This window comes from Lepidochelys kempii, chromosome 5 (assembly GCF_965140285.1).
Source record: "Lepidochelys kempii isolate rLepKem1 chromosome 5, rLepKem1.hap1, whole genome shotgun sequence".
NCBI classification, from domain to species: domain Eukaryota; kingdom Metazoa; phylum Chordata; order Testudines; family Cheloniidae; genus Lepidochelys; species Lepidochelys kempii.
Window position 1 is genome coordinate 2,269,985 of NC_136384.1, and position 19,431 is coordinate 2,289,415.

The 19,431-nt window shown below is 47.1% G+C and overlaps 1 protein-coding gene across 8 annotated transcripts in view; it reads right to left on the reverse strand.

Annotated features, from left to right (window-relative positions):
• Positions 1 to 16,222, reverse strand: part of UNC13B (unc-13 homolog B) — a 390,473-nt gene extending 374,251 nt beyond the window's left edge. For all 8 annotated transcript variants that reach the window (XM_073343305.2, XM_073343304.2, XM_073343298.2 and 5 more), the window contains exon 1: positions 15,912 to 16,222. In XM_073343305.2, coding sequence (XP_073199406.1) covers positions 15,912 to 15,933 — 22 coding nt within the window. In that variant the 5' untranslated portion in view covers positions 15,934 to 16,222. The remainder of the gene's footprint in view (positions 1 to 15,911) is intronic.
• Between the last annotated feature and the right edge of the window lie 3,209 nt (positions 16,223 to 19,431).

The following is a 19,431-nucleotide window of genomic DNA, read 5'->3' on the forward strand; positions in this document are numbered from 1 at the left end:
GAAACAAGTTTCAGAGTAGCAGCCGTGTTAGTCTGTATTCGCAAAAAGAAAAGGAGGACTTGAGGCACCTTAGAGACTAACAAATTTACTTGAGCATAAACTTTCAAACTTACAGCTCATGAAAGCTTATGTTCAAATAAATGTGTTAGTCTCTAAGGTGCCTCAAGTTCTCCTTCTCTTTCTGGGAAAGTCATTCTTCTGAAGAAGAGAGCAAGAAGTTAACTCTTTAGACTTAATCTGGAGGAAAACTGGACTGGAGAGTCCTTTCACCTGGTAAGTCTTTGAACGTCAGATTTTAAACAGCCTCCATCTCCACAATAATGGCCCAAGGTGATGGACTCTGACATGGAGCAAGAAAATAAGCATTTCAAATACTTTGACAGAAGATGCACAGGGACCTAATTTTGCAAAAAGTTTCAAGTGTAAGAATCTTCTCCTCCAGCAGTATAAATGCTCAAGATTCAGTTTAGAAAACAGTATTGGGCTGTAAAGAATTAAGAGGTTTAAGTCACAGGAGCTTTAAGTAATAAGGTTAAAACCAGTATTCCTTAAAGGGACACAGTCCAGGCTGGTAGCCAAATTTTTGTTACTTATCCACTGTGTTTTGGATTGCAGATAGACTGGAACAGGACACGTCCTCCTGCTCTGCACCACTACTCTGTTCTATTAAACATAAGTTAAATTCATAAGAATCCTACTCAGTTTCAGTAAAAAGCATCAGGGGTGTAAGTTCAGTGCAGGACTTCTGGAACCTCACTGTCATGCTGTCTCTCTTATATACACGCCCCTCTCACCAATACAAGAGAATCTCTGTCAGCTGAATTGCACCCAAGTGGTTCTTGCACAAGCTATTTTTGTGACATTCCTAAAAGTAAGTCTGCTCCATCAGTTGTGCAATTGCAGTAGATGACCCACCTCTGACTAGACAGAACAGGAAAAAAGCACCATGACTGAATAAATTCAATTGTGGATGCTGGGATTTTCTAGACTACCTAACAGAATTAGGTACCCAAAAGCCCACTGAATTTCAATGGGAGCTGGAGTTTTAACTTCCTTAGGACTCCTTTGAATCTCTTCCCCAAGTCACCACCTTCACAAAACATTAAGGACAGCATTACTGCAAAGAAGTGTACTGTACAGAACTGAAGAGATGTCTGGGATTCACTAACTGGCAGTCTCTCTTTGTGAATTTGAGATTGCCACAGAAATGTGTTCAAAGACACACCATTGCTGGCAATGCCATCTTCTTGATGAGGACAAGAGATAAAATGGTTAATGATGCAGAAAAGGCAGAAGCATTTAACGAATAATTTTGTTCTATACTTGGAAAGAAGCTGGATAATGTACTTGTATCATATGAGGTTGATGAACTATCTTCCAATCTATTAGTAACTGAGGAGGATGTTAGACAATATCTGCTATGGATGAACATTTTTAAATTAGCAGGCTCATAAAATGTGCACTCAAGAGTTCTAGAAAAGCTGGCTGGAGAAGGTATTTGGCCGACTGATAATTTTTAATAAACCTTGGAATACAGGGGAAATTCCAGAGGACTGGAAGAGTGCTAATGTCCAATATTCAAAGAATGGCAAGCAAAACAACATGGGTAATCATAGGCCCTGGTAACCTGACATCAATCCCAGGCAATATAATGGAAAAGCAGATGTGGGATTCAATTGATAAAGAATTAAGAGATAGGAATATAATTAATGCTATCAACATGGTTTTACGGAAAATAGGTCTTGTCAAGCAAACCTGATTTCATTCTTTGATGAGATTCAAAGTTGGGTTGATAAAGATAACTGAGGAGATGAAATATACTTAAGACTTTTATAAGGCTTTTGACTTAGTACCACACGTCATTCTGATGAAAAAAAATTAGTACTACACAACATCAATGGGGCACATTAAATAGATTAAGAACTGGCTAACTGACAGACCTCAAACAGTGGTTGTCAATGAAGAACCATCATCAGATGTGCGTGTTTCTAATGAGGTTCCGCAGAGATCATAATCTTTTTCCTAATATCCTGTTACTTTTGTTCAGGTGTGCTCTATTACAAAAGGATATTAAAGGTCACAAGCAGCATGAAACACACTCCAGAACCATCACCCTCTTCAATGCATCATAGGTGCTAGCATAACCTCACCCTGAGGAATGTTCATGTATGTGTATGTGTGTATATATATATATATATATATATATATATATATATATATATATATAAAAAGATAGAGCTTATTTTGCCTAGATTTCACATGACAAAACACGCATTTGTTACAAACTTTTATGCTTTTTTTTAAACCAAACCAGAACACGGAATTTATAGCAGGCAGAAAAATACAGATTATAATTGTGAGTTAAACAGGGTGTGTAATATACACGTTTTAATACAAATGGTTGCCCTAAGTCCCAGCTAAGGTCATTTGAACAGGCACCTAGTTATAGCCACCAGTAACAGAAAGGTACATGGTATTACACTGGTTCAGGGATATAACACTGTAAAATACAGGATTAATTATCTTTTCTCCATTTATCCTACTAAAAGAAAGTCAAAGTATCAAAGGATAAAGGACAAGCTGCTCTATGGAAGAGTTAGGACCATATCCCCATTATGATAATGTTAAATAACAAAAGGAGTGAAAATAGCCTGACAGAGGTTAATACTTATTAGCCATCCTAAGACATGTACAAATATATTTTTGTACTTCCTGTAGCTAAAGTGTATCAGAAGTCAGATTCCATTTGTAACAGTTAGTACTCTGCTTTTGTTCTGTTAAGGACAGAATGAAAACAGTTGACACTTTAAAAGTTATTTTCCAAGTCATTCTAGCACCATAGCCCAATTTGCCAAGGTCCAAATATCAGAAACATTTGTGTGACAGGAAACTTGAAATAATGTGGGATTTGGTCCTTTACTGTAAGGACTTCTTATACCTCAGTTTCATTATTCTATTTTCCATGTAGATAATTCCCAACATATGTGACCTCCCTCAAGATAAGAGACATGTAAGAAGTACACTAGCAACTTTGTCAGATGCTATTCTTTCATACGCCTATTTGTCTCAATTACATCGTGCCTCTGTCAATGCTTTTCAAGTCCAACTGTTATTTCCCTTTTAATCTCCACAAGAAAGAAAATTTGTAGTATTTATTTTGAGTAAAATAAAATATCTGTTCAAACAAGCTAGTGCTAAAAGTGCTAATTACAAACATGCTACATTGGAGACCCAAATTAAGAGACCTTCACTCCCAAGCCAGCAAAAACTGCAAGTGCGGGATTCAGCCCCTGAAATGGAGCACAGGTTACTACTGACCTCATTCTGTCTATTTTGAAAAGCTTGCTAATGGGCTATAGAAGAAGCTATGGCCAAACATCACAATGACAGAAGAGAGAAAGAGCATCAAAGTTCTCCTCTTAACTGAAAGCAAACACTATACTACTTCAAGAAGGGATTTAACAGAGTGAACGGTCCTGCTCAGTAATGCAAAATTAAAAAGGATCCATTTCCATTTTTTCAATGCTTGCTTCCATCATCAGAATTTTCACATGGGGTTCTAATAGGTGTACAGACAAACGCATTAATGTACTAACTTTTGCTAATATTGTACAGTATAAAAACAAAAATGAGTGAGATACTCCAACACTCCTAGCTAATTTTGATATAAATGGAAATCTCACCTACTGAGAGACATTTTACCCCTTCTTAGCAGCAAAATATACATACTTCACAGAACACACACAAACAAGATAAAGTCCCTCCCTGAAGATTTTTAAAATCATATACAAAGTAACTGATGCAATAATATCATATACAAAGCAACAGTTCTGATGCAGATGGATGTGGTGAGCAGCATAGAAAAGAGGAGAGGAGAGGAAGTGAGTTTTAAGGAAATATTTGCAAGATAGGGGGAGGGAACTGGGTAGACAAAAGATAGAAGGTTAATTCGCCCCATAAGTGGTAGGCAGCACATAAACCAGCACAACACATAGGGTAGAAGGATTAGGAAGACTGTACAAAAAGAAAAAACACTAATTTAGGTAAGGGGAAATTATGCCACATTTTGAAATGATAGATAGGAGCCAAGATGTGATGTACTGAAACATGGTAACTAAAAGGATTTCAAGGGTTGTGTTGGAAGGGATTCAGCTGTAGTCAGGGCAAAAGAAGAGGACTTTAAATTGCAGTATTGTAGATAGCCAAGATTGGGGAATGAAAGGTAGGAAAACCAAGGGAGCTTAGTGGAATCAGGCAAAGAAAGTACGACACTGATGGAATTTTTAGTTTAAAAAAAAAGTGCGACAAGGATGAATCATGGGTAATTAATGCTACAAATGTATTATTATTTCCAGGTACTCTGAAGTTCCTTTCAGGAGGTTTTTTTTAAACCTCAGGTACATTTCATCTGATTTTTATGTTTAGTCTTCTCATATATATATTTTTTTAAACTACTTGCTTCTGACCCCTCCAACTATTATTTACTAATCCTATTGCTTCCCGCACAAGGTTTGCTCATACATTTTCCTTTTCACTGACGTAAACACCAAGCAAAAACACCACTTCAAAACGTGGGCCTTTTTAGACCTCACTCACTTACCTCCCATTCCCATTTTATTTCCTCCCTTGGGTTACAGGACCTGGTTTGCTTCCATTTTAATTTGGCCTACCTCTCATGTGTGTCTCCATTCTATGTTTAACAGTCCGCATTCATCTGCTCTTGAAATTGCCTCCTTTTTCAGTTACATGGCTTTTCAAAACATCTTTTTTCAAGTTGCAGTAAAATGGCTGCATTTTGGATTTTAGCATTCAGTTTCCTTCCTTCCTCTATCCCAATTCAAGCTAATACTTCAATTTTTCAAACCCTACATATGATGGAAACCACTTCAACACAGCACCCATAGTTCCAACACCTATGCAAGAAACTTAGTTTTGAAAGTAATTAAAGCTTCCAGTAACTCTGATTTAGTTTTGACATTATTGGAATCTTTCTCCTAATTTTTTGCTCTTCCACTTCTATGCTTAAGTAGTCTAAACACAGTCCTTATATAGTTCCTCCCTTAGATGCATAGAAGATTAGGGTTGGAAGAGACCTCAGGAGCTCATCTAGTCCAACCCCCTGCTCAAAGTAGGACCAACCGCAATTAAATCATCCGAGCCAGAGCTTTGTCAAGCTGGGCCTTAAAAACCTCTAAGGAAGGAGATTCCACCACCTCCCTAGGGAACCCATTCCAGTGCTTCACCACCCTCCTAGTGAAATAGTGTTTCTTAATATCCAGCCTACACCTCCCACACTGCAACTTAAGAACATTGCTCCTTGTTCTCTCATCTGCCATCACTGAGAACAGCTGAGTTCCATCCTCTTTGGAACCCCCCTTCAGGTAGTTGAAGGCTGCTATCAAATCCCCCCTCACTCTTCTCTTCTGCAGACTAAATAAGCCCAGTTCCCTCAGCCTCTCCTCATAAGTCATGTGCCCCAGCCCCCTAATCATTTTCATTACCCTCCACTGGACTCTCTCCAATTTGTCCACATCCTTTCTGTAGTGTAGGGCCCAAAACTGGACCCAATATTCCAGATGTGGCCTCACCAATGCCGAATAGATGGGAAAAATCACTTCCCTCGATGTGCTGGCAATGCTCCAAATAATGCAGCCCAATATGCCTTTAGCCTTCTTGGCAACAAGGTCACACTGCGGACTCATATCCAACTTCTCGTCCACTGTAATCCCGAGGTCTTTTTCTGCAGAACTGCCCCTTAGCCAGTCGGTCCCCAGCCTGTAGTAGGACGGAAGAATCCCATGCACTAAGTGCAGGACTCTGCACTTATCCTGATAGAACCTCATCAGATTTCTTTTGGCTCAATCCTCCAGTTTGTCTAGGTCACTCAGGACCCTCTCGCTACCCTCCCCCTACCCTCCAGCGTATCTTCCTCTCCCCGCAGCTTAGTGTCATGCGCGAACTTGCTGAGGGTGCAATCCATCCCATCATCCAGATCATTAACGAAGATGTTGAACAAAACCAGCTCCAGGACCGACCCCTGAGGCACTCCCCTTGATACAAGCTGCCAACTAGACATTGAGCCATTGATCACAACCTGTTGAGCCTGACAATCTAGCCAACTTTCTATCCACCTTATAGTCCAGTCATACAATCCATACTACTTTAACTGGCTGGTAAGAATACTGTGGGAAACCATAGAATCATAGAGTATCAGGATTGGAAGGGACCTCAGGAGGTCATCTAGTCCAACCCCCTGCTCAAAGCAGGACCGATCCCCAACTAAATCATCCCAGCCAGGGCTTTGTTAAGCCTGACCTTAAAAACTTCTAAAGGAAGGAAAGTCCACCACCTCCCTAGATAACCCATTCCAGTGCTTCACCACCCTCCTAGTGAAAAAGTTTTTCCTAATATCCAACCTAAACCTCCCCCACTGCAACTTGAGACCATTACTCCTCGTTCTGTCCTCTTCTACCACTGAGAATAGTCTAGAACCATCCTCTCTGGAACCACCTCTCAGGTAATTGAAAGCAGCTATCAAATCCCCCCTCATTCTTCTCTTCTGCAGACTAAACAATCCCAGTTCCCTCAGCCTCTCCTCATAAGTCATGTGTTCCAGACCCCTAATCATTTTTGTTGCCCTTCGCTGGACTCTCTCCAATTTATCCACATCCTTCTTGTAGTGCGGGGCCCAAAACTGGACACAGTACTCCAGATGAGGCCTCACCAATGTCGAATAGAGGGGAACGATCACGTCCCTCGATCTGCTCGCTATGCCCCTACTTATACATCCCAAAATGCCATTGGCCTTCTTGGCAACAAGGGCACACTGTTGACTCATATCCAACTTCTCGTCACCCCAGGTCCTTTTCCGCAGAACTGTTGCCTAGCCATTCGGTCCCTAGTCTGTAGCGGTGCATTGGGTTTTTCCGTCCTAAGTGCAGGACCCTGCACTTATCCTTGTTGAACCTCAGATTTCTTTTGGCCCAATCCTCCAATTTGCCTAGGTCCTTCTGTATCCTATCCCTACCCTCCAGCGTATCTACCTCTCCTCCCAGTTTAGTGTCATCTGCAAACTTCCTGAGGGTGCAATCCACACCATCCTCCAGATCATTTATGAAGATATTGAACAAAACCGGCCCCAGGACCGACCCTTGGGGTACTCCACTTGATACCGGCTGCCAACTAGACATGGAACCATTGATCACTACACGTTGAGCCCGACAATATAGCCAACTTTCTACCCACCTTATACTGCATTCATCCAGCCCATACTACTTTAACTTGCTGACAAGAATACTGTGGGAGACTGTGTCAAAAGCTTTGCTAAAGTCAGGAAACAATACATCCACTGCTTTCCCTTCATCCACAGAACCAGTAATCTCATCATGGAAGGCAATTAGATTAGTCAGGCATGACCTTCCCTTGGTGAATCCATGCTGACTGTTCCTGATCACTTTCCTCTCGTGTAAGTGCTTCAGGATTGATTCCTTGAAGACCTGCTCCATGATTTTTCCGGGGACTGAGGTAAGGCTGACTGGCCTGTAGTTCCCAGGATCCTCCTTCTTCCCTTTTTTAAAGATTGGCACTACATTAGCCTTTTTCCAGTCATCCGGGACTTCCCCCGTTCGCCACGAGTTTTCAAAGATAATGGCCGATGGCTCTGCAATCACAGCCGCCAATTCCTTTAGCACTCTCTGATGCAACATGTCCGGCCCCATGGACTTGTGCACGTCCAGCTTTTCTAAATAGTCCCTAACCACCTCTTTCTCCACAGAGGGCTGGCCACCTACTCCCCATGCTCAACCATATCAAAAGCTTTGCTTAAGTCAAGGTATATCATGTCTATCACTTTCCCCCCATCCACAGAGCCAGTTATCTCATCATAGAAGCCAATCAGGTTGGCCAGGCATGACTTGCCCTTGGTGAATCCATGTTGACTGTTCCTGATCACCTTCCTCTCCTCCAAGTGCTTCAAAATGGATTCCTTGAAGACTTGCTCCATGATTTTTCCAGGGACTGAGGTAAGGCTGTAGTTCCCTGGATTCTCCTTCTTCCCTTTTTTAAAGATGGGCACTATATTTGCCTTTTTCCAGTCGTCCAGGACCTCCCCTAATCGCCACAAGTTTTCAAAGATAATGGCCAACAGCTCTGCAATCACATCAGCCAACTCTCTCAGCATCCTCAGAGGCATTAGATCCAGCCCCATGGATTTTGTGCATGTCCAGCTTTTCTAAATAGTCCTTGACCTGTTCTTTCACCACTGTGGGCTGCTCACCTCCTCCCCTTGCTGTGCTGCCCAGTGCAGCAGTCTAAGAGCTGACCTTGTCTGTGAAGACTGAGGCAAAAAAAGCACTGAGTACTTCAGCTTTTTCCACATCCTCTGTCACTAGCTTTCCTCCCCCTATTCAGTAAGGTCCTTCACATCCCTTGCTAGCTGTATCTCCAATTGTGCGTTGGCCTTCCTGATAACACCCCTGCATGCTCGAACAATATTTTTATACTCCTCCCTAGTCATTTGTCCAAGTTTCTACTTCTTGTAAGCTTCTTTTTTGTGTTTCAGCTCACCAAAGATTTCTCCATTAAGCCAAGCTGGGTGCATATTTGCTCTTCTTTCTGCACATCGGGATGGTTTGTTCCTGCACCCTCAATAAGGCTTCCTTAAAATACAGCCAGTTCTCCTGGACTCCTTTCCCCTTCATGTTATTCTCCCAGGGGATCCTGCCCATCAGTTCCCTGAGGGAGTCAAAGTCTGCTTTTCTGAAGTCCAGGGTCCATATTCTGCTGCTCTCCTTTCCTCCTTGTGTCAGGATCCTGAATTCAACTCTCTCATGGTCACTGCTGCCCAGGTTGCCACCGAATTCTACTTCCCTACCAAGTCTTTCCTCTTTGAGAGCAGCAGGTCAAGAGGAGCACGGCCCCTAGTTGGTTCCTCTAGCACTTGCACCAGGAAGTTGTCCCTAACACTCTCCTTAATTCAATCCATGAACATTGACTGCTTCTGTTTCAACATAATTTGGCAATTTGGTATACATCTCCTTTCACCTACCACACACAGGTTTTGCCATGCTCATCATGTCTAAATCACAGTGTCTCTAATGCCAATCATCAGTGGTACTTGTGTATCAGGACTTTGCCTGTCTCCCATGTTTGCTGCTGGACAAGAGTATACTGAAGTTTTCTTTGAAGTGCCAGTATTCTCAGATATAGTATGTATGTGAAGTCATACAGCATGTTTTGTTTTGTTACATACCTGGGATATGATGCAATTGTCAAGGATTAAATGAACATTTATTCATTTCAGCTTTTATTTATTATTCGCTTCATGATAGCACCCAAGCAGGATCCAGTACAAATACATTGGAAGATACACTCCCTGCCCTCACCTTTTAATCTTTTACATATAAGAGCAGTTCCACAAAAAGTAGAAGTTTTGTTTATAAGTACTGGCACCCTCCAATAAGTGTTAGTGAATGTCAGTATAAAGGAAATCCCTTACCTGCAACAGTTCTTGAAGCTTTCACCTCACCAGATCCCCAGTTTTGGATCTGTCATTCCAGTGCAACAGGCCAAGAGCTCTTAGATATTTTACCCTGTGAGAGTGTAGCAGAGTGCAAACCCCTGTCTGCAGTTTCCATTTGCCAGTACCTCAGCTCCTTCTAGAAACTTTTCCTCTAAAGGGACGGAAGAAAAGTAACAGCTTCTAACACCACCAAATCAAGAAGGCTTTCATTTTTCTACTGGGGGTGTGGGGGGAAAGGAGGCAATGAATGAACATATCAAGCTACATAGTGATAAGAACAGCATTCCTGAACTTTGAAGTAAAGTTACTATGAACCCACCAAGGTCAGAGTTTCCACTAATATCTCTTCATCTACTTGGCAAATAGGAAGTTTTCCCTGGTGGGTGTTGAGGCCAATACAATCAATAGCTATGAAATGTAAGCTTTAATTTCCAAAGTAAATTAACTTTATAACCTCTGTGGTTGTAAAGATTAACCTGAATGCCAAGTTAATGTATCTGACGTAGAAGTATCCTCACAAGTCTGCAGCGATCACCTGTGAGGATTTCATTCTTGAAGCTCAAAGAATGTCTGTAGGAATACAGACCCACATTAGAGTTAAGTGAACTATGGTTTTAAATTGAGTTGGGATATCTGCATGAGCAATAGGCCCAAACCATGAACATTCAGAACAGAAGTCTGCTAGAGGGAATGGTAATATGGTCAGAAATCAAAGCAAGTCAATTTAAATAAGGACATCCCAAAATTAAACTAACCTTCAAAGGGGACTGGCCTCTCCTATCTTGGAGCATAGACAGACAAACTGGATTCACTCCCGAAGACCAAATCCAAGCAATAATGTTTGCAAAAACAGAGCGCCCACCATCCATGACAGGGTGTACAAAGCCCTGACCAGGCAAGAAGGGGCTAAAGAGCAGCTTTGTGCTCATGCAGCCTGTAGCCCATAGGATTATTTTGCTAGCTATTATATCCTACTAATCCATCCAGCAGTATCAATTAATAGGTTTCTTTTTCTGAAAAAGATCTTTCGTTCTTATATTTTATCAGTATTAATTCTTTGAAATTTAAGATGTGTTGAGGCATGTATTTCCTAATAATAAGCTTTGCTGAAATGCAAGAAGCCTACCACTCTGTAAGATCCAGTAAGATCTGCTATATAGCAAAAAGTATAATCAGTTATAAATGTATCAGCATAAAAGTTGGCAATCTTTGGCACAGATAAAAATGGTCCCTGAACTTTGGGGAACCAAAGGGAGGAACTATCTACATTACATCACAGGTTTATCGGGCTTCTATAACTGGCTGGAAACCACAGGATGCATCCGACGAAGTAAGCTATAGCTCACGAAAGCTTATGCTCAAATAAATTGGTTAGTCTCGAAGGTGCCACAAGTACTCCTTTTCTTTCTGATAAGTCTGTAACACTATCTTATGCTTGTAGAAACTGGCATAAAGTTGATCAGTGACTGGAGCCAGAAGTTCACTTGCTACATGAGCTGAAGTCACAATCATCAGGAAAATGACCTTCAATTTTAGAAACTTACACTCATAGGAAGAGTGATTCAAAATTAGCTTTTACAGTAACTCCTCACTTAAAGTCGTCCCAGTTAACGTTGTTACATTGCTGATCAATTAGGGAACATGCTCGTTTAAAGTTGTGCAATGCTCCCTTATAACATCATTTGGTAGCCACCTGCTTTGTCCACTGCTTGCAGGAAGAGCAGGCAGTTGCAGCTAGCTGGTGGGGGCTTGGAACCAGGGTGGACCGGCAGCTCCCCTATCAGCTCCCCATTCCCCAGGCAGCAGCCACCCAGCAGGCTATCAATTGCCAGCAGTTCAGCTGTCCCTCCCCCATTGCCATGTGCTGCTCCTGCCCTCTGCCTTGGAGCTGCTCCCCGGAGCCTCCTGCTTGCTGTGCGGGGTGAAGGGCTGGAAAAGGGGGTTGTCAGGGTGTCCCCCTCCCCCTGCTCCTGCACCCCACTCATCCCATTTTCATAGAGCAGGGGGGACACATGACAGGGCTCAGGATGGAGGGAGCTTCCTGGCAGCAGCTACCATCTCAGCTTGTTGATTAACTTAAAAAGGCAGTGTACTTAAGAGTGGGGTCAGCATACTTAAAGGAGCAATGTGCATTTCTCTCTCACACACAGCATGTCTGTCTCTGTCTCCCCTCCCTCAGTTTGTGCTGCCTTGTAGAGTTTACGATTATATTAACAACGAGTTAACCCTTGAGGGCTCAGTAATTGCTAGTTCATCATTTAGCTGTAAGGCATTCCCTGGGAAATATCCCACCCTCTGACTTCTTCACCTCAACCAAGCTTCACAATCATCATCACTTCACAATCAAGCATCACAGTATTAAAACTGTTTGTTTAAAACTTATACTGTGTGCATGTGTGGAGAGAGAGACTTTTGCCTGGTGAAAAATATTTCCCTGGAACCTAACCCCCCGTATTTACATTAATTCTTATGGAGAAATTGGATTTGCTTAACATCATTTCACTTAAAGTTGCATTTTTCAGGAACATAACTACAACGTTAAGCGAGGAGTTACTGTATCTGCTTTGCCAGACTCAATAGCATCGCACAGCACAGCGGGCTTTTTAAATTAACATATTTAAAAGCCTCTAGACCCAAATCAACTGGAGAAGAGACTGATGAGAGACCAGTCTAAACGTTGACTAGTCCACAACAGGATGCCACTGAAATAGCAACCAAATGAATCCAGATAAAGATAGTTCACAAGATCAGCTCAGATAGGTCAAGGTTTCTGCAAGGACCAAGGAAAGGTTGTGTCGTTTCCTGTGAAGTCTTTGCCCTTGTACTCCTTCATAGTAAACATTTTCCAAGGGAGTTTTCCAGCTCCTCTGAGACTACTGCAACTCTCAGCATCTTGATCGTCTATCTGCCTCTCCCGAAGGGGCTGAGATGAGGGGGCCTGGAGCATTGACAGAGCTTCAAAAATAGTCACGGATACTGGCTGGGGCCAAAGCCATTGTTACAAAAGGCACATAAGGCTCCATCACAGAGGCCACAACTCGGCCACACTGGCAGCACTAACTCTGAGGGCCAGAACAGGAGCCTCAGTACAAAGCACTCCAGCTACACCTAAAAACTACTGCTGATTAAGTAGGGAAGAGAGATGACTTGAAGCCAGTCTGACCATCAAGCCTGTTCGGATAGCCAGAATCCCTGTCTCTCTCTGTGCTTTAGCACATGAATGCAGCAGGAGAAAATCCAAAGGTCCCAACAGAGAATAGTGTGAAGTGAAGAGCTTCAAAGGGGATGCATCAAGGAGCTACTCACCCTCTTGGCACCTCCAGTCTTTTTGGCCCAACAGAATAAGAAATTAAAAGCCAGCCTGAAAATCTGATAAGCGGCGTAAACCACCCTCAGAAAGTGAAAAATTACAATTTAATATGAGACAACAGCTATGATGTAACATGGTGATGACAAACTAATGGGTGATCTTAGGACCCCATTATTGTGCGAGGTGCTGTACAAAAACATGGCAGGGACTGTCTTTTTGCTCTGAAGAGAACAGATGGAGACAGGTGGACGGGGGAGCACACAGAAACATTGAGACAATACTGGTTATAGACAGTAGTCACAGCATTCTAGCAGCCTAACGGTTGCCAAATTTTTTGTAGCCAATTCGGAAAAAAATACTACTCATTCATTACAGCCAACTATGTATGCTGTATTACAGCAGCAGAACTGAAGTTAATGACAGCAACAAGTCCTTAGAATTAATCCTGTTTTTCAGGGGTTAATACCATCACTGTTTTAATGTGCACCCAGCTGAACTATAAAAAGCAACTAAAATATTTTTTTTTCCGCTTCAAGGGTTTGCCCCAATACAGTGAAGAGCAGCCCTCTCCCACTCCAGTTTCCTCTGCCTCACCTCTAATATTTTCATACCTGGAAAGTTTCCATCATCTTTAAATGGTCTGGGGTCATGATGGCCTTTGTATTTAGACATTTTAAGACCTTCACCCTGCAAACATTAATGGACATGCTTAACTAAATGTATGCAGGACTAGGGCTTTACTTTCCATGCCACCTCCAACCCTTGCTTAAATTACTGGGGAAGCTTTCAGTTTTAAATACTGCATTAACATTCAAAAAGATTTAAAAACAAAAACAAAAAACTGGTTCAGAGATCAAATTTAGAGGTTTGTGTTTTCTGAACATTTTGAGAGAGATGTGAAGCCAAATTTAACACCTAATTTTCCTATCTAATATTGCCACAATGAAAGATCATAGGAGATATATCATGCTACTTTTACATAAGGATCAAATACCCTGTCAATAGTGTCTTACACAGCATATGAATCAAAGGGTCTGATAAGAGTGCACAAAATTGCCACATACAAAATAGATACAAAATATGAATATTTTGGCACCTCTCTAGGACTCCTTCAGCAAAAAGGTAGTTGATTACATGCATACAGAGTGCTTCTTTCACAAGGCATGAGACCACCACCTTATACTGTTACCAGCTCAGGAAGTGAGCAAGCTATTGAGCTCAGAAACCCAAATTCAGATGAATTTTACATTTAGAATGAATTGCGAGGCCAACCAAGGTTTGTTTTCCTTTAAGCAGAAATAACAGGGTGCATGGAGATAGCTCAGCAATAATGAACTAAGACACAACTATCACAATGATTATTGCTAGTCATGTAAATTTTTGTTTATTTTAGTTTTTATTACTCCAATTACTGCCACAAGGAAATTAAATGAAAAAGCTATTTAATAACATGATGTCAGATGTTGACACAAAGGAACAGCAACAAGGAAATCCAGAGTTAAGAGTGACAATCATCTTTCTCTTATTTCAAGGTTGGTATATTTCCTATCAATTTAGCAGAACTGAGCCATCTGTGCTTTGCTACCTAGGAACAATAAGGTGATTTGTGAGAGCTATTTTCCAGCAGTTTAAACTAGTGACCAGGAATCAGGAAGTCCTACACTCTAATCCCAACATACAGGGGCTCTTCTGAAGTCTTGACAAGAGAATTTCACGCCTCTGCCTCAGTTTTCCATTCTATAACATAGGGGGAAATAGTTGGTTTTCTACCTCTTTAATCCATTAATCTTCACAGTCGCTCAATGTTTGTGACATGCTTGGAACTGTGCTTAGATAGGACACTGATGGGGCCCTAGAACGACTAAAGATTCCAGGGCAGTGTCAGCATTCAATCTAAATTTCCTTGGTTGAACCAGAGCATATTCAATCCCCTAACATTTTAGGGTTTCACCTTATGTTTATTTTAAACACTGTGGAAGTAACATGCCCCTCACCTGACCAAACATACCTTCAATCAAAAGTAATACCCTGGTGAGGCAAACACTTTGCTGCATTTCTGTTCTGTCCTCGGTGGACAGAGTTAGGTACAAGCAGCCGGTGTTTAGACAGTAATACAAAAGAAAGATAGACAGAAAGAAAGATACTGAAAAGTACAGCCAGAAATAAAAAACAATGGATCATTATTACCAAGACAGAAAACTGTTCCTGTGCAAACAAGAATCACCAAGCACACCCGCCCGCAGACTAGCGGAGCAAACCCTATTGTGTAAAAACATCGCACCCCAACCACTCAATGAAAGAACAGCCACAAAGACGAATCCCGGCGTTACACAATCACCGGACGGGCCAGTCCACAGATTGGTCTTGAACGGGACCGTACAGCCTGGAGCGGGAGACCCATCTGAAGCCAGCGGCCGAGGAGATCTCGCCAGTTGATGAGGACTGCCGTTTCTTCTTCCTAGTCGCTACTGTCCAAACCAGCGCTCCGGCGAGGCGCAGGCCAAGGGAGGCAGGGTCCCTACACCCCGCCGTGCGCACACTCGCGCGGCGGCGGCTCCGGGCGGCTCGGGGCGCAGCTCGCCTCCTCCGCGCGCCCCGCTGCCGCCCCCCGCCCGCGGCGCCGCGCGCGCCCGGAGCCGGCTCGCGGGAGGGGCGCCGCGCGCGCCCGGAGCCGGCTCGCGGGAGGGGCGCCGCGCGCGCCCGGAGCCGGCTCGCGGGAGGGGCGCCCCGCTCAAGGGCAGCGGCCCCGGCGCCCCCCGCGCTGCGGGACTCCGCGCCGGCGCCTCCCCGCGCGCCCCCCGCCCGCGCACGGCTGCGGGGAGGGGGCCGTGCCCGGAGCTGCTCCCAGCCTCGCCAGGGCCTCGAGCTCCCCCCGCCCCGGGGGGCGGGTCGCTGGGGCCCCCCCCGGCCCAGCCTCGGCGGAGCAGGCAGGTGGGGCAGCGTCCCGCGGGCAGACGCCGCGAGACCCCGGGGGGGGGGGCGCTGAGAGCCGGGGGGGCCCCCACAGGGCAGCGGGGACCCGAGCGGGGCAGGTCCGCGAGCCCGGTCGGGGGGCGGGCGGCGGCGGCGGCGCGGACTCACCTCGCACGCAGAGGAGGGACATGGCGCGGGCCCCGCGCGGCTCCCCTCAGCCGGACCCGCCTCAGCTCGGCCCCGCGAGGCCGCCCGCCGCCGCCGCCGCTCCCCGCGCTCTCCTCATGCCCCTGCCCGGGCACGGCGGCTCCGGACCGTCCGCAGCAGCAGCAGCGCCGCCTCCCCTCCGGCCGGGGCGCGGCGAGTCAGGGCGCGGAGCGGGGCCGGGCGGGCGGCGGCGCCATGACCCGGGGGAGGAGCCGCCCGGCGCCGCGGGGACAATCGCCGGCTCCACAGGGCAGCGCCGCGGCCAATCCCGGCCCGAGGGGGCGGGGCTGGGACAGGTGAGTCGCCCCCTCCCACCTGGGGCTCGCCCCGCCCCCCAGAGAACACACCCCCCCCCCCCAGCCCGGCCCCGCCCTCAGCACTGACCCAGCCCCGCCCCCCGGAGAACGGCCGTATCCCAGCCCCGCCCCTGACACCGCCCCAGCCCCGCCCCGCGGAGACCGCTCCGAACCCGGCCCCGCCCCCGCTTCAGCCCCAGCCCCGCCCCCCGGAGACCGCTCCTAACCTGGCCCCGCCCCCGCTTCAGCCCCAGCCCCGCCCCCCGGAGACCGCTCCTAACCTGGCCCCGCCCCCGGTTCAGCCCCAGCCCCGCCCCCCGGAGACCGCTCCGAACCCGGCCCCGCCCCCGCTTCAGCCCCAGCCCCGCCCCCCGGAGACCGCCCCTAACCTGGCCCCGCCCCCGCTTCAGCCCCAGCCCCGCCCCCCGGAGACCGCTCCTAACCTGGCCCCGCCCCCGGTTCAGCCCTAGCCCCGCCCCGCGGAGACCGCTCCGAACCCGGCCCCGCCCCCGCTTCAGCCCTAGCCCCGCCCCCCGGAGACGGCTCCTAACCCGGCCCCGCCCCTGACACCGCCCCAGCCCCGCCCCGCGGAGACCGCTCCGAACCCGGCCCCGCCCCCGCTTCAACCCCAGCCCCGCCCCCCGGAGACGGCTCCTAACCCGGCCCCGCCCCTGACACCGCCCCAGCCCCGCCCCGCGGAGACCGCTCCGAACCCGGCCCCGCCCCCGCTTCAACCCCAGCCCCGCCCCCCGGAGACGGCTCCTAACCCGGCCCCGCCCCTGACACCGCCCCAGCCCCGCCCCGCGGAGACCGCTCCGAACCCGGCCCCGCCCCCGCTTCAACCCCAGCCCCGCCCCCCGGAGACGGCTCCTAACCCGGCCCCGCCCCTGACACCGCCCCAGCCCCGCCCCGCGGAGACCGCTCCGAACCCGGCCCCGCCCCCGCTTCAACCCCAGCCCCGCCCCCCGGAGACGGCTCCTAACCCGGCCCCGCCCCTGACACCGCCCCAGCCCCGCCCCGCGGAGACCGCTCCGAACCCGGCCCCGCCCCCGCTTCAACCCCAGCCCCGCCCCCCGGAGACGGCTCCTAACCCGGCCCCGCCCCTGACACCGCCCCAGCCCCGCCCCGCGGAGACCGCTCCGAACCCGGCCCCGCCCCCGCTTCAACCCCAGCCCCGCCCCCCGGAGACCGCTCCTAACCTGGCCCCGCCCCCGGTTCAGCCCCAGCCCCGCCCCCAGCGAACCTGGCCCTGCCCCCGGCTCAGCCCTAGTCCCAGGCTCAGGGAGACCCCAGCCCTGTCCCCTAACGCTGCCCCCTAACTCTGCTCCTAACTCTCCTCCCAGGCTCACCCCTCTCCAGCAGGGGTACCCACGGGATACCCAGAGGTCTTCCAGGGGTTACATCAACTCACCTGGTATTTGCTGGGTTTTACAACCTGTCCAGTGACATGAAAAGTGCCAGCCGCAGTCAGTACTAACTAAACCTTCATGCAGACAGGGACTTGTTGGTACTGCTCTGTAGACCAAACCCTGAAATGTAGGTACCATATTTATAGTCCAATGGACTGACTGATAATTGTACCGCAAAAATGAGAAAGAAAATCACTTGTCAGTAATATTCTGCTGTGACCCTTTTGTGTTTTTATGCCTGATTTTGTAAGCCAACCAGGTTTTAAGTGAGGTGAAATCCCGGGGGTACGCAAGACAAATCAGACTCCCGAAAGGGGTACAGTCTGCTGGAAAGGGTGAGAGCCACTGCTCCAGAGAACACGCCTGATGCAGCCCCTCCCCATCTTGCACCTGGGAGCCCTGACTTGGGAGAACAACCTCCCTGCCCCCTGCTCCAGAGGCTTTAAGTCCAACCCAGGGGATACTGGTGTGGAGTGGGTATTCTTACCCTGGGCGTGAGTGGTGTCTGGTCTCTCCCTGGAGAGGCTGGGCAGGCCTGTGGTTATTCCCACTGTTTAAATTGTAATGAAAGAGGTGCTGGGGGGGCTCAAGCAGTTTTTTAACATTAATAACTGATTGATTGTTCTTCCGGGGTCAGAGCTGGGTAGGTTATTCTTCCCCCCGGGTGTGGATGGAGCACTATTCTCCACCACCACAGGGCAGGGCTGTATGGATATCCCAACCCCCCACCCCACCCCCCAGGGGTGTGGGGTTAGCCTCTCCCTTGGGAAGTAAGGCTGCGGGTTCACCCCTGTGTTACAAATCCTAAGGGGACTGGATTTTGCCAGGTGACACGTGTTTGCCCTTGATTCCAAGGCCCAAGCGGCCCATTGTTATCATCCAGTCTGACCTGGGTCACACAGGCCCCAGGACTTCCTGGCATTCATTCGTTTGAACTAGAGAATATCTTTTAAAAAAACAGCCAATCTTCGATGTAAAACTGCCTGTGATACAGAATCCACCACAGCCCATGGTAAATTGTTCCAATGATTAATAACCCTCACTGTTAAAAATGTGTGTCTTGTTTCTAGTCTGAATTTGTCTAGCCTCAACTTCTTTAACCTTCTCTTCAGTCAGCTAAATAGATCGAGCTCTTCGAGCCGTTTGCTGTATGGCATATTTTCCACTTCTTTAATAATGTTCATGCTTCTTCTCTCACCTCTTTCCCATTTATCAATATCCTTTTTGATTTGTTAACACCAGAACGGGACTCAGTATTCTAGCAGGTTTCAGAGTAACAGCCGTGTTAGTCTGTATTCGCAAAAAGAAAAGGAGTACTTGTGGCACCTTAGCGACTAACCAATTTATTTGAGCATGAGCTTTCGTGAGCTACAGCTCACTTCATCGGATGCATGTAGCTCACGAAAGCTCATGCTCAAATAAATTGGTTAGTCTCTAAGGTGCCACAAGTATTCTAGCAGTGCTCACACCCGTGCCAGATACAAGGGAATCCTTACTCTTGATCCATATTTCCCTTTTTATACTGTTGAGGATAACACTAGCCATTTTGGCCACAGCTTTTTGCTGGGAGCTCATGTTCAGCTGATTATCCATCATGACTCCCAAGTCTTTTTCAGAGTCACTGCTTCCCAGGATAGAGTCCACCAGCCTGTAATTATGGCCTGTATTCTTTGTTCCTAGATGTATAACTTGGCCATATTGAAATGTGTATTGTTTGCTTGTGCCCAGCTTACCAAGCCATCCAGATCGCTTTCTGTCAGTGGCCTGTCTTTTTCA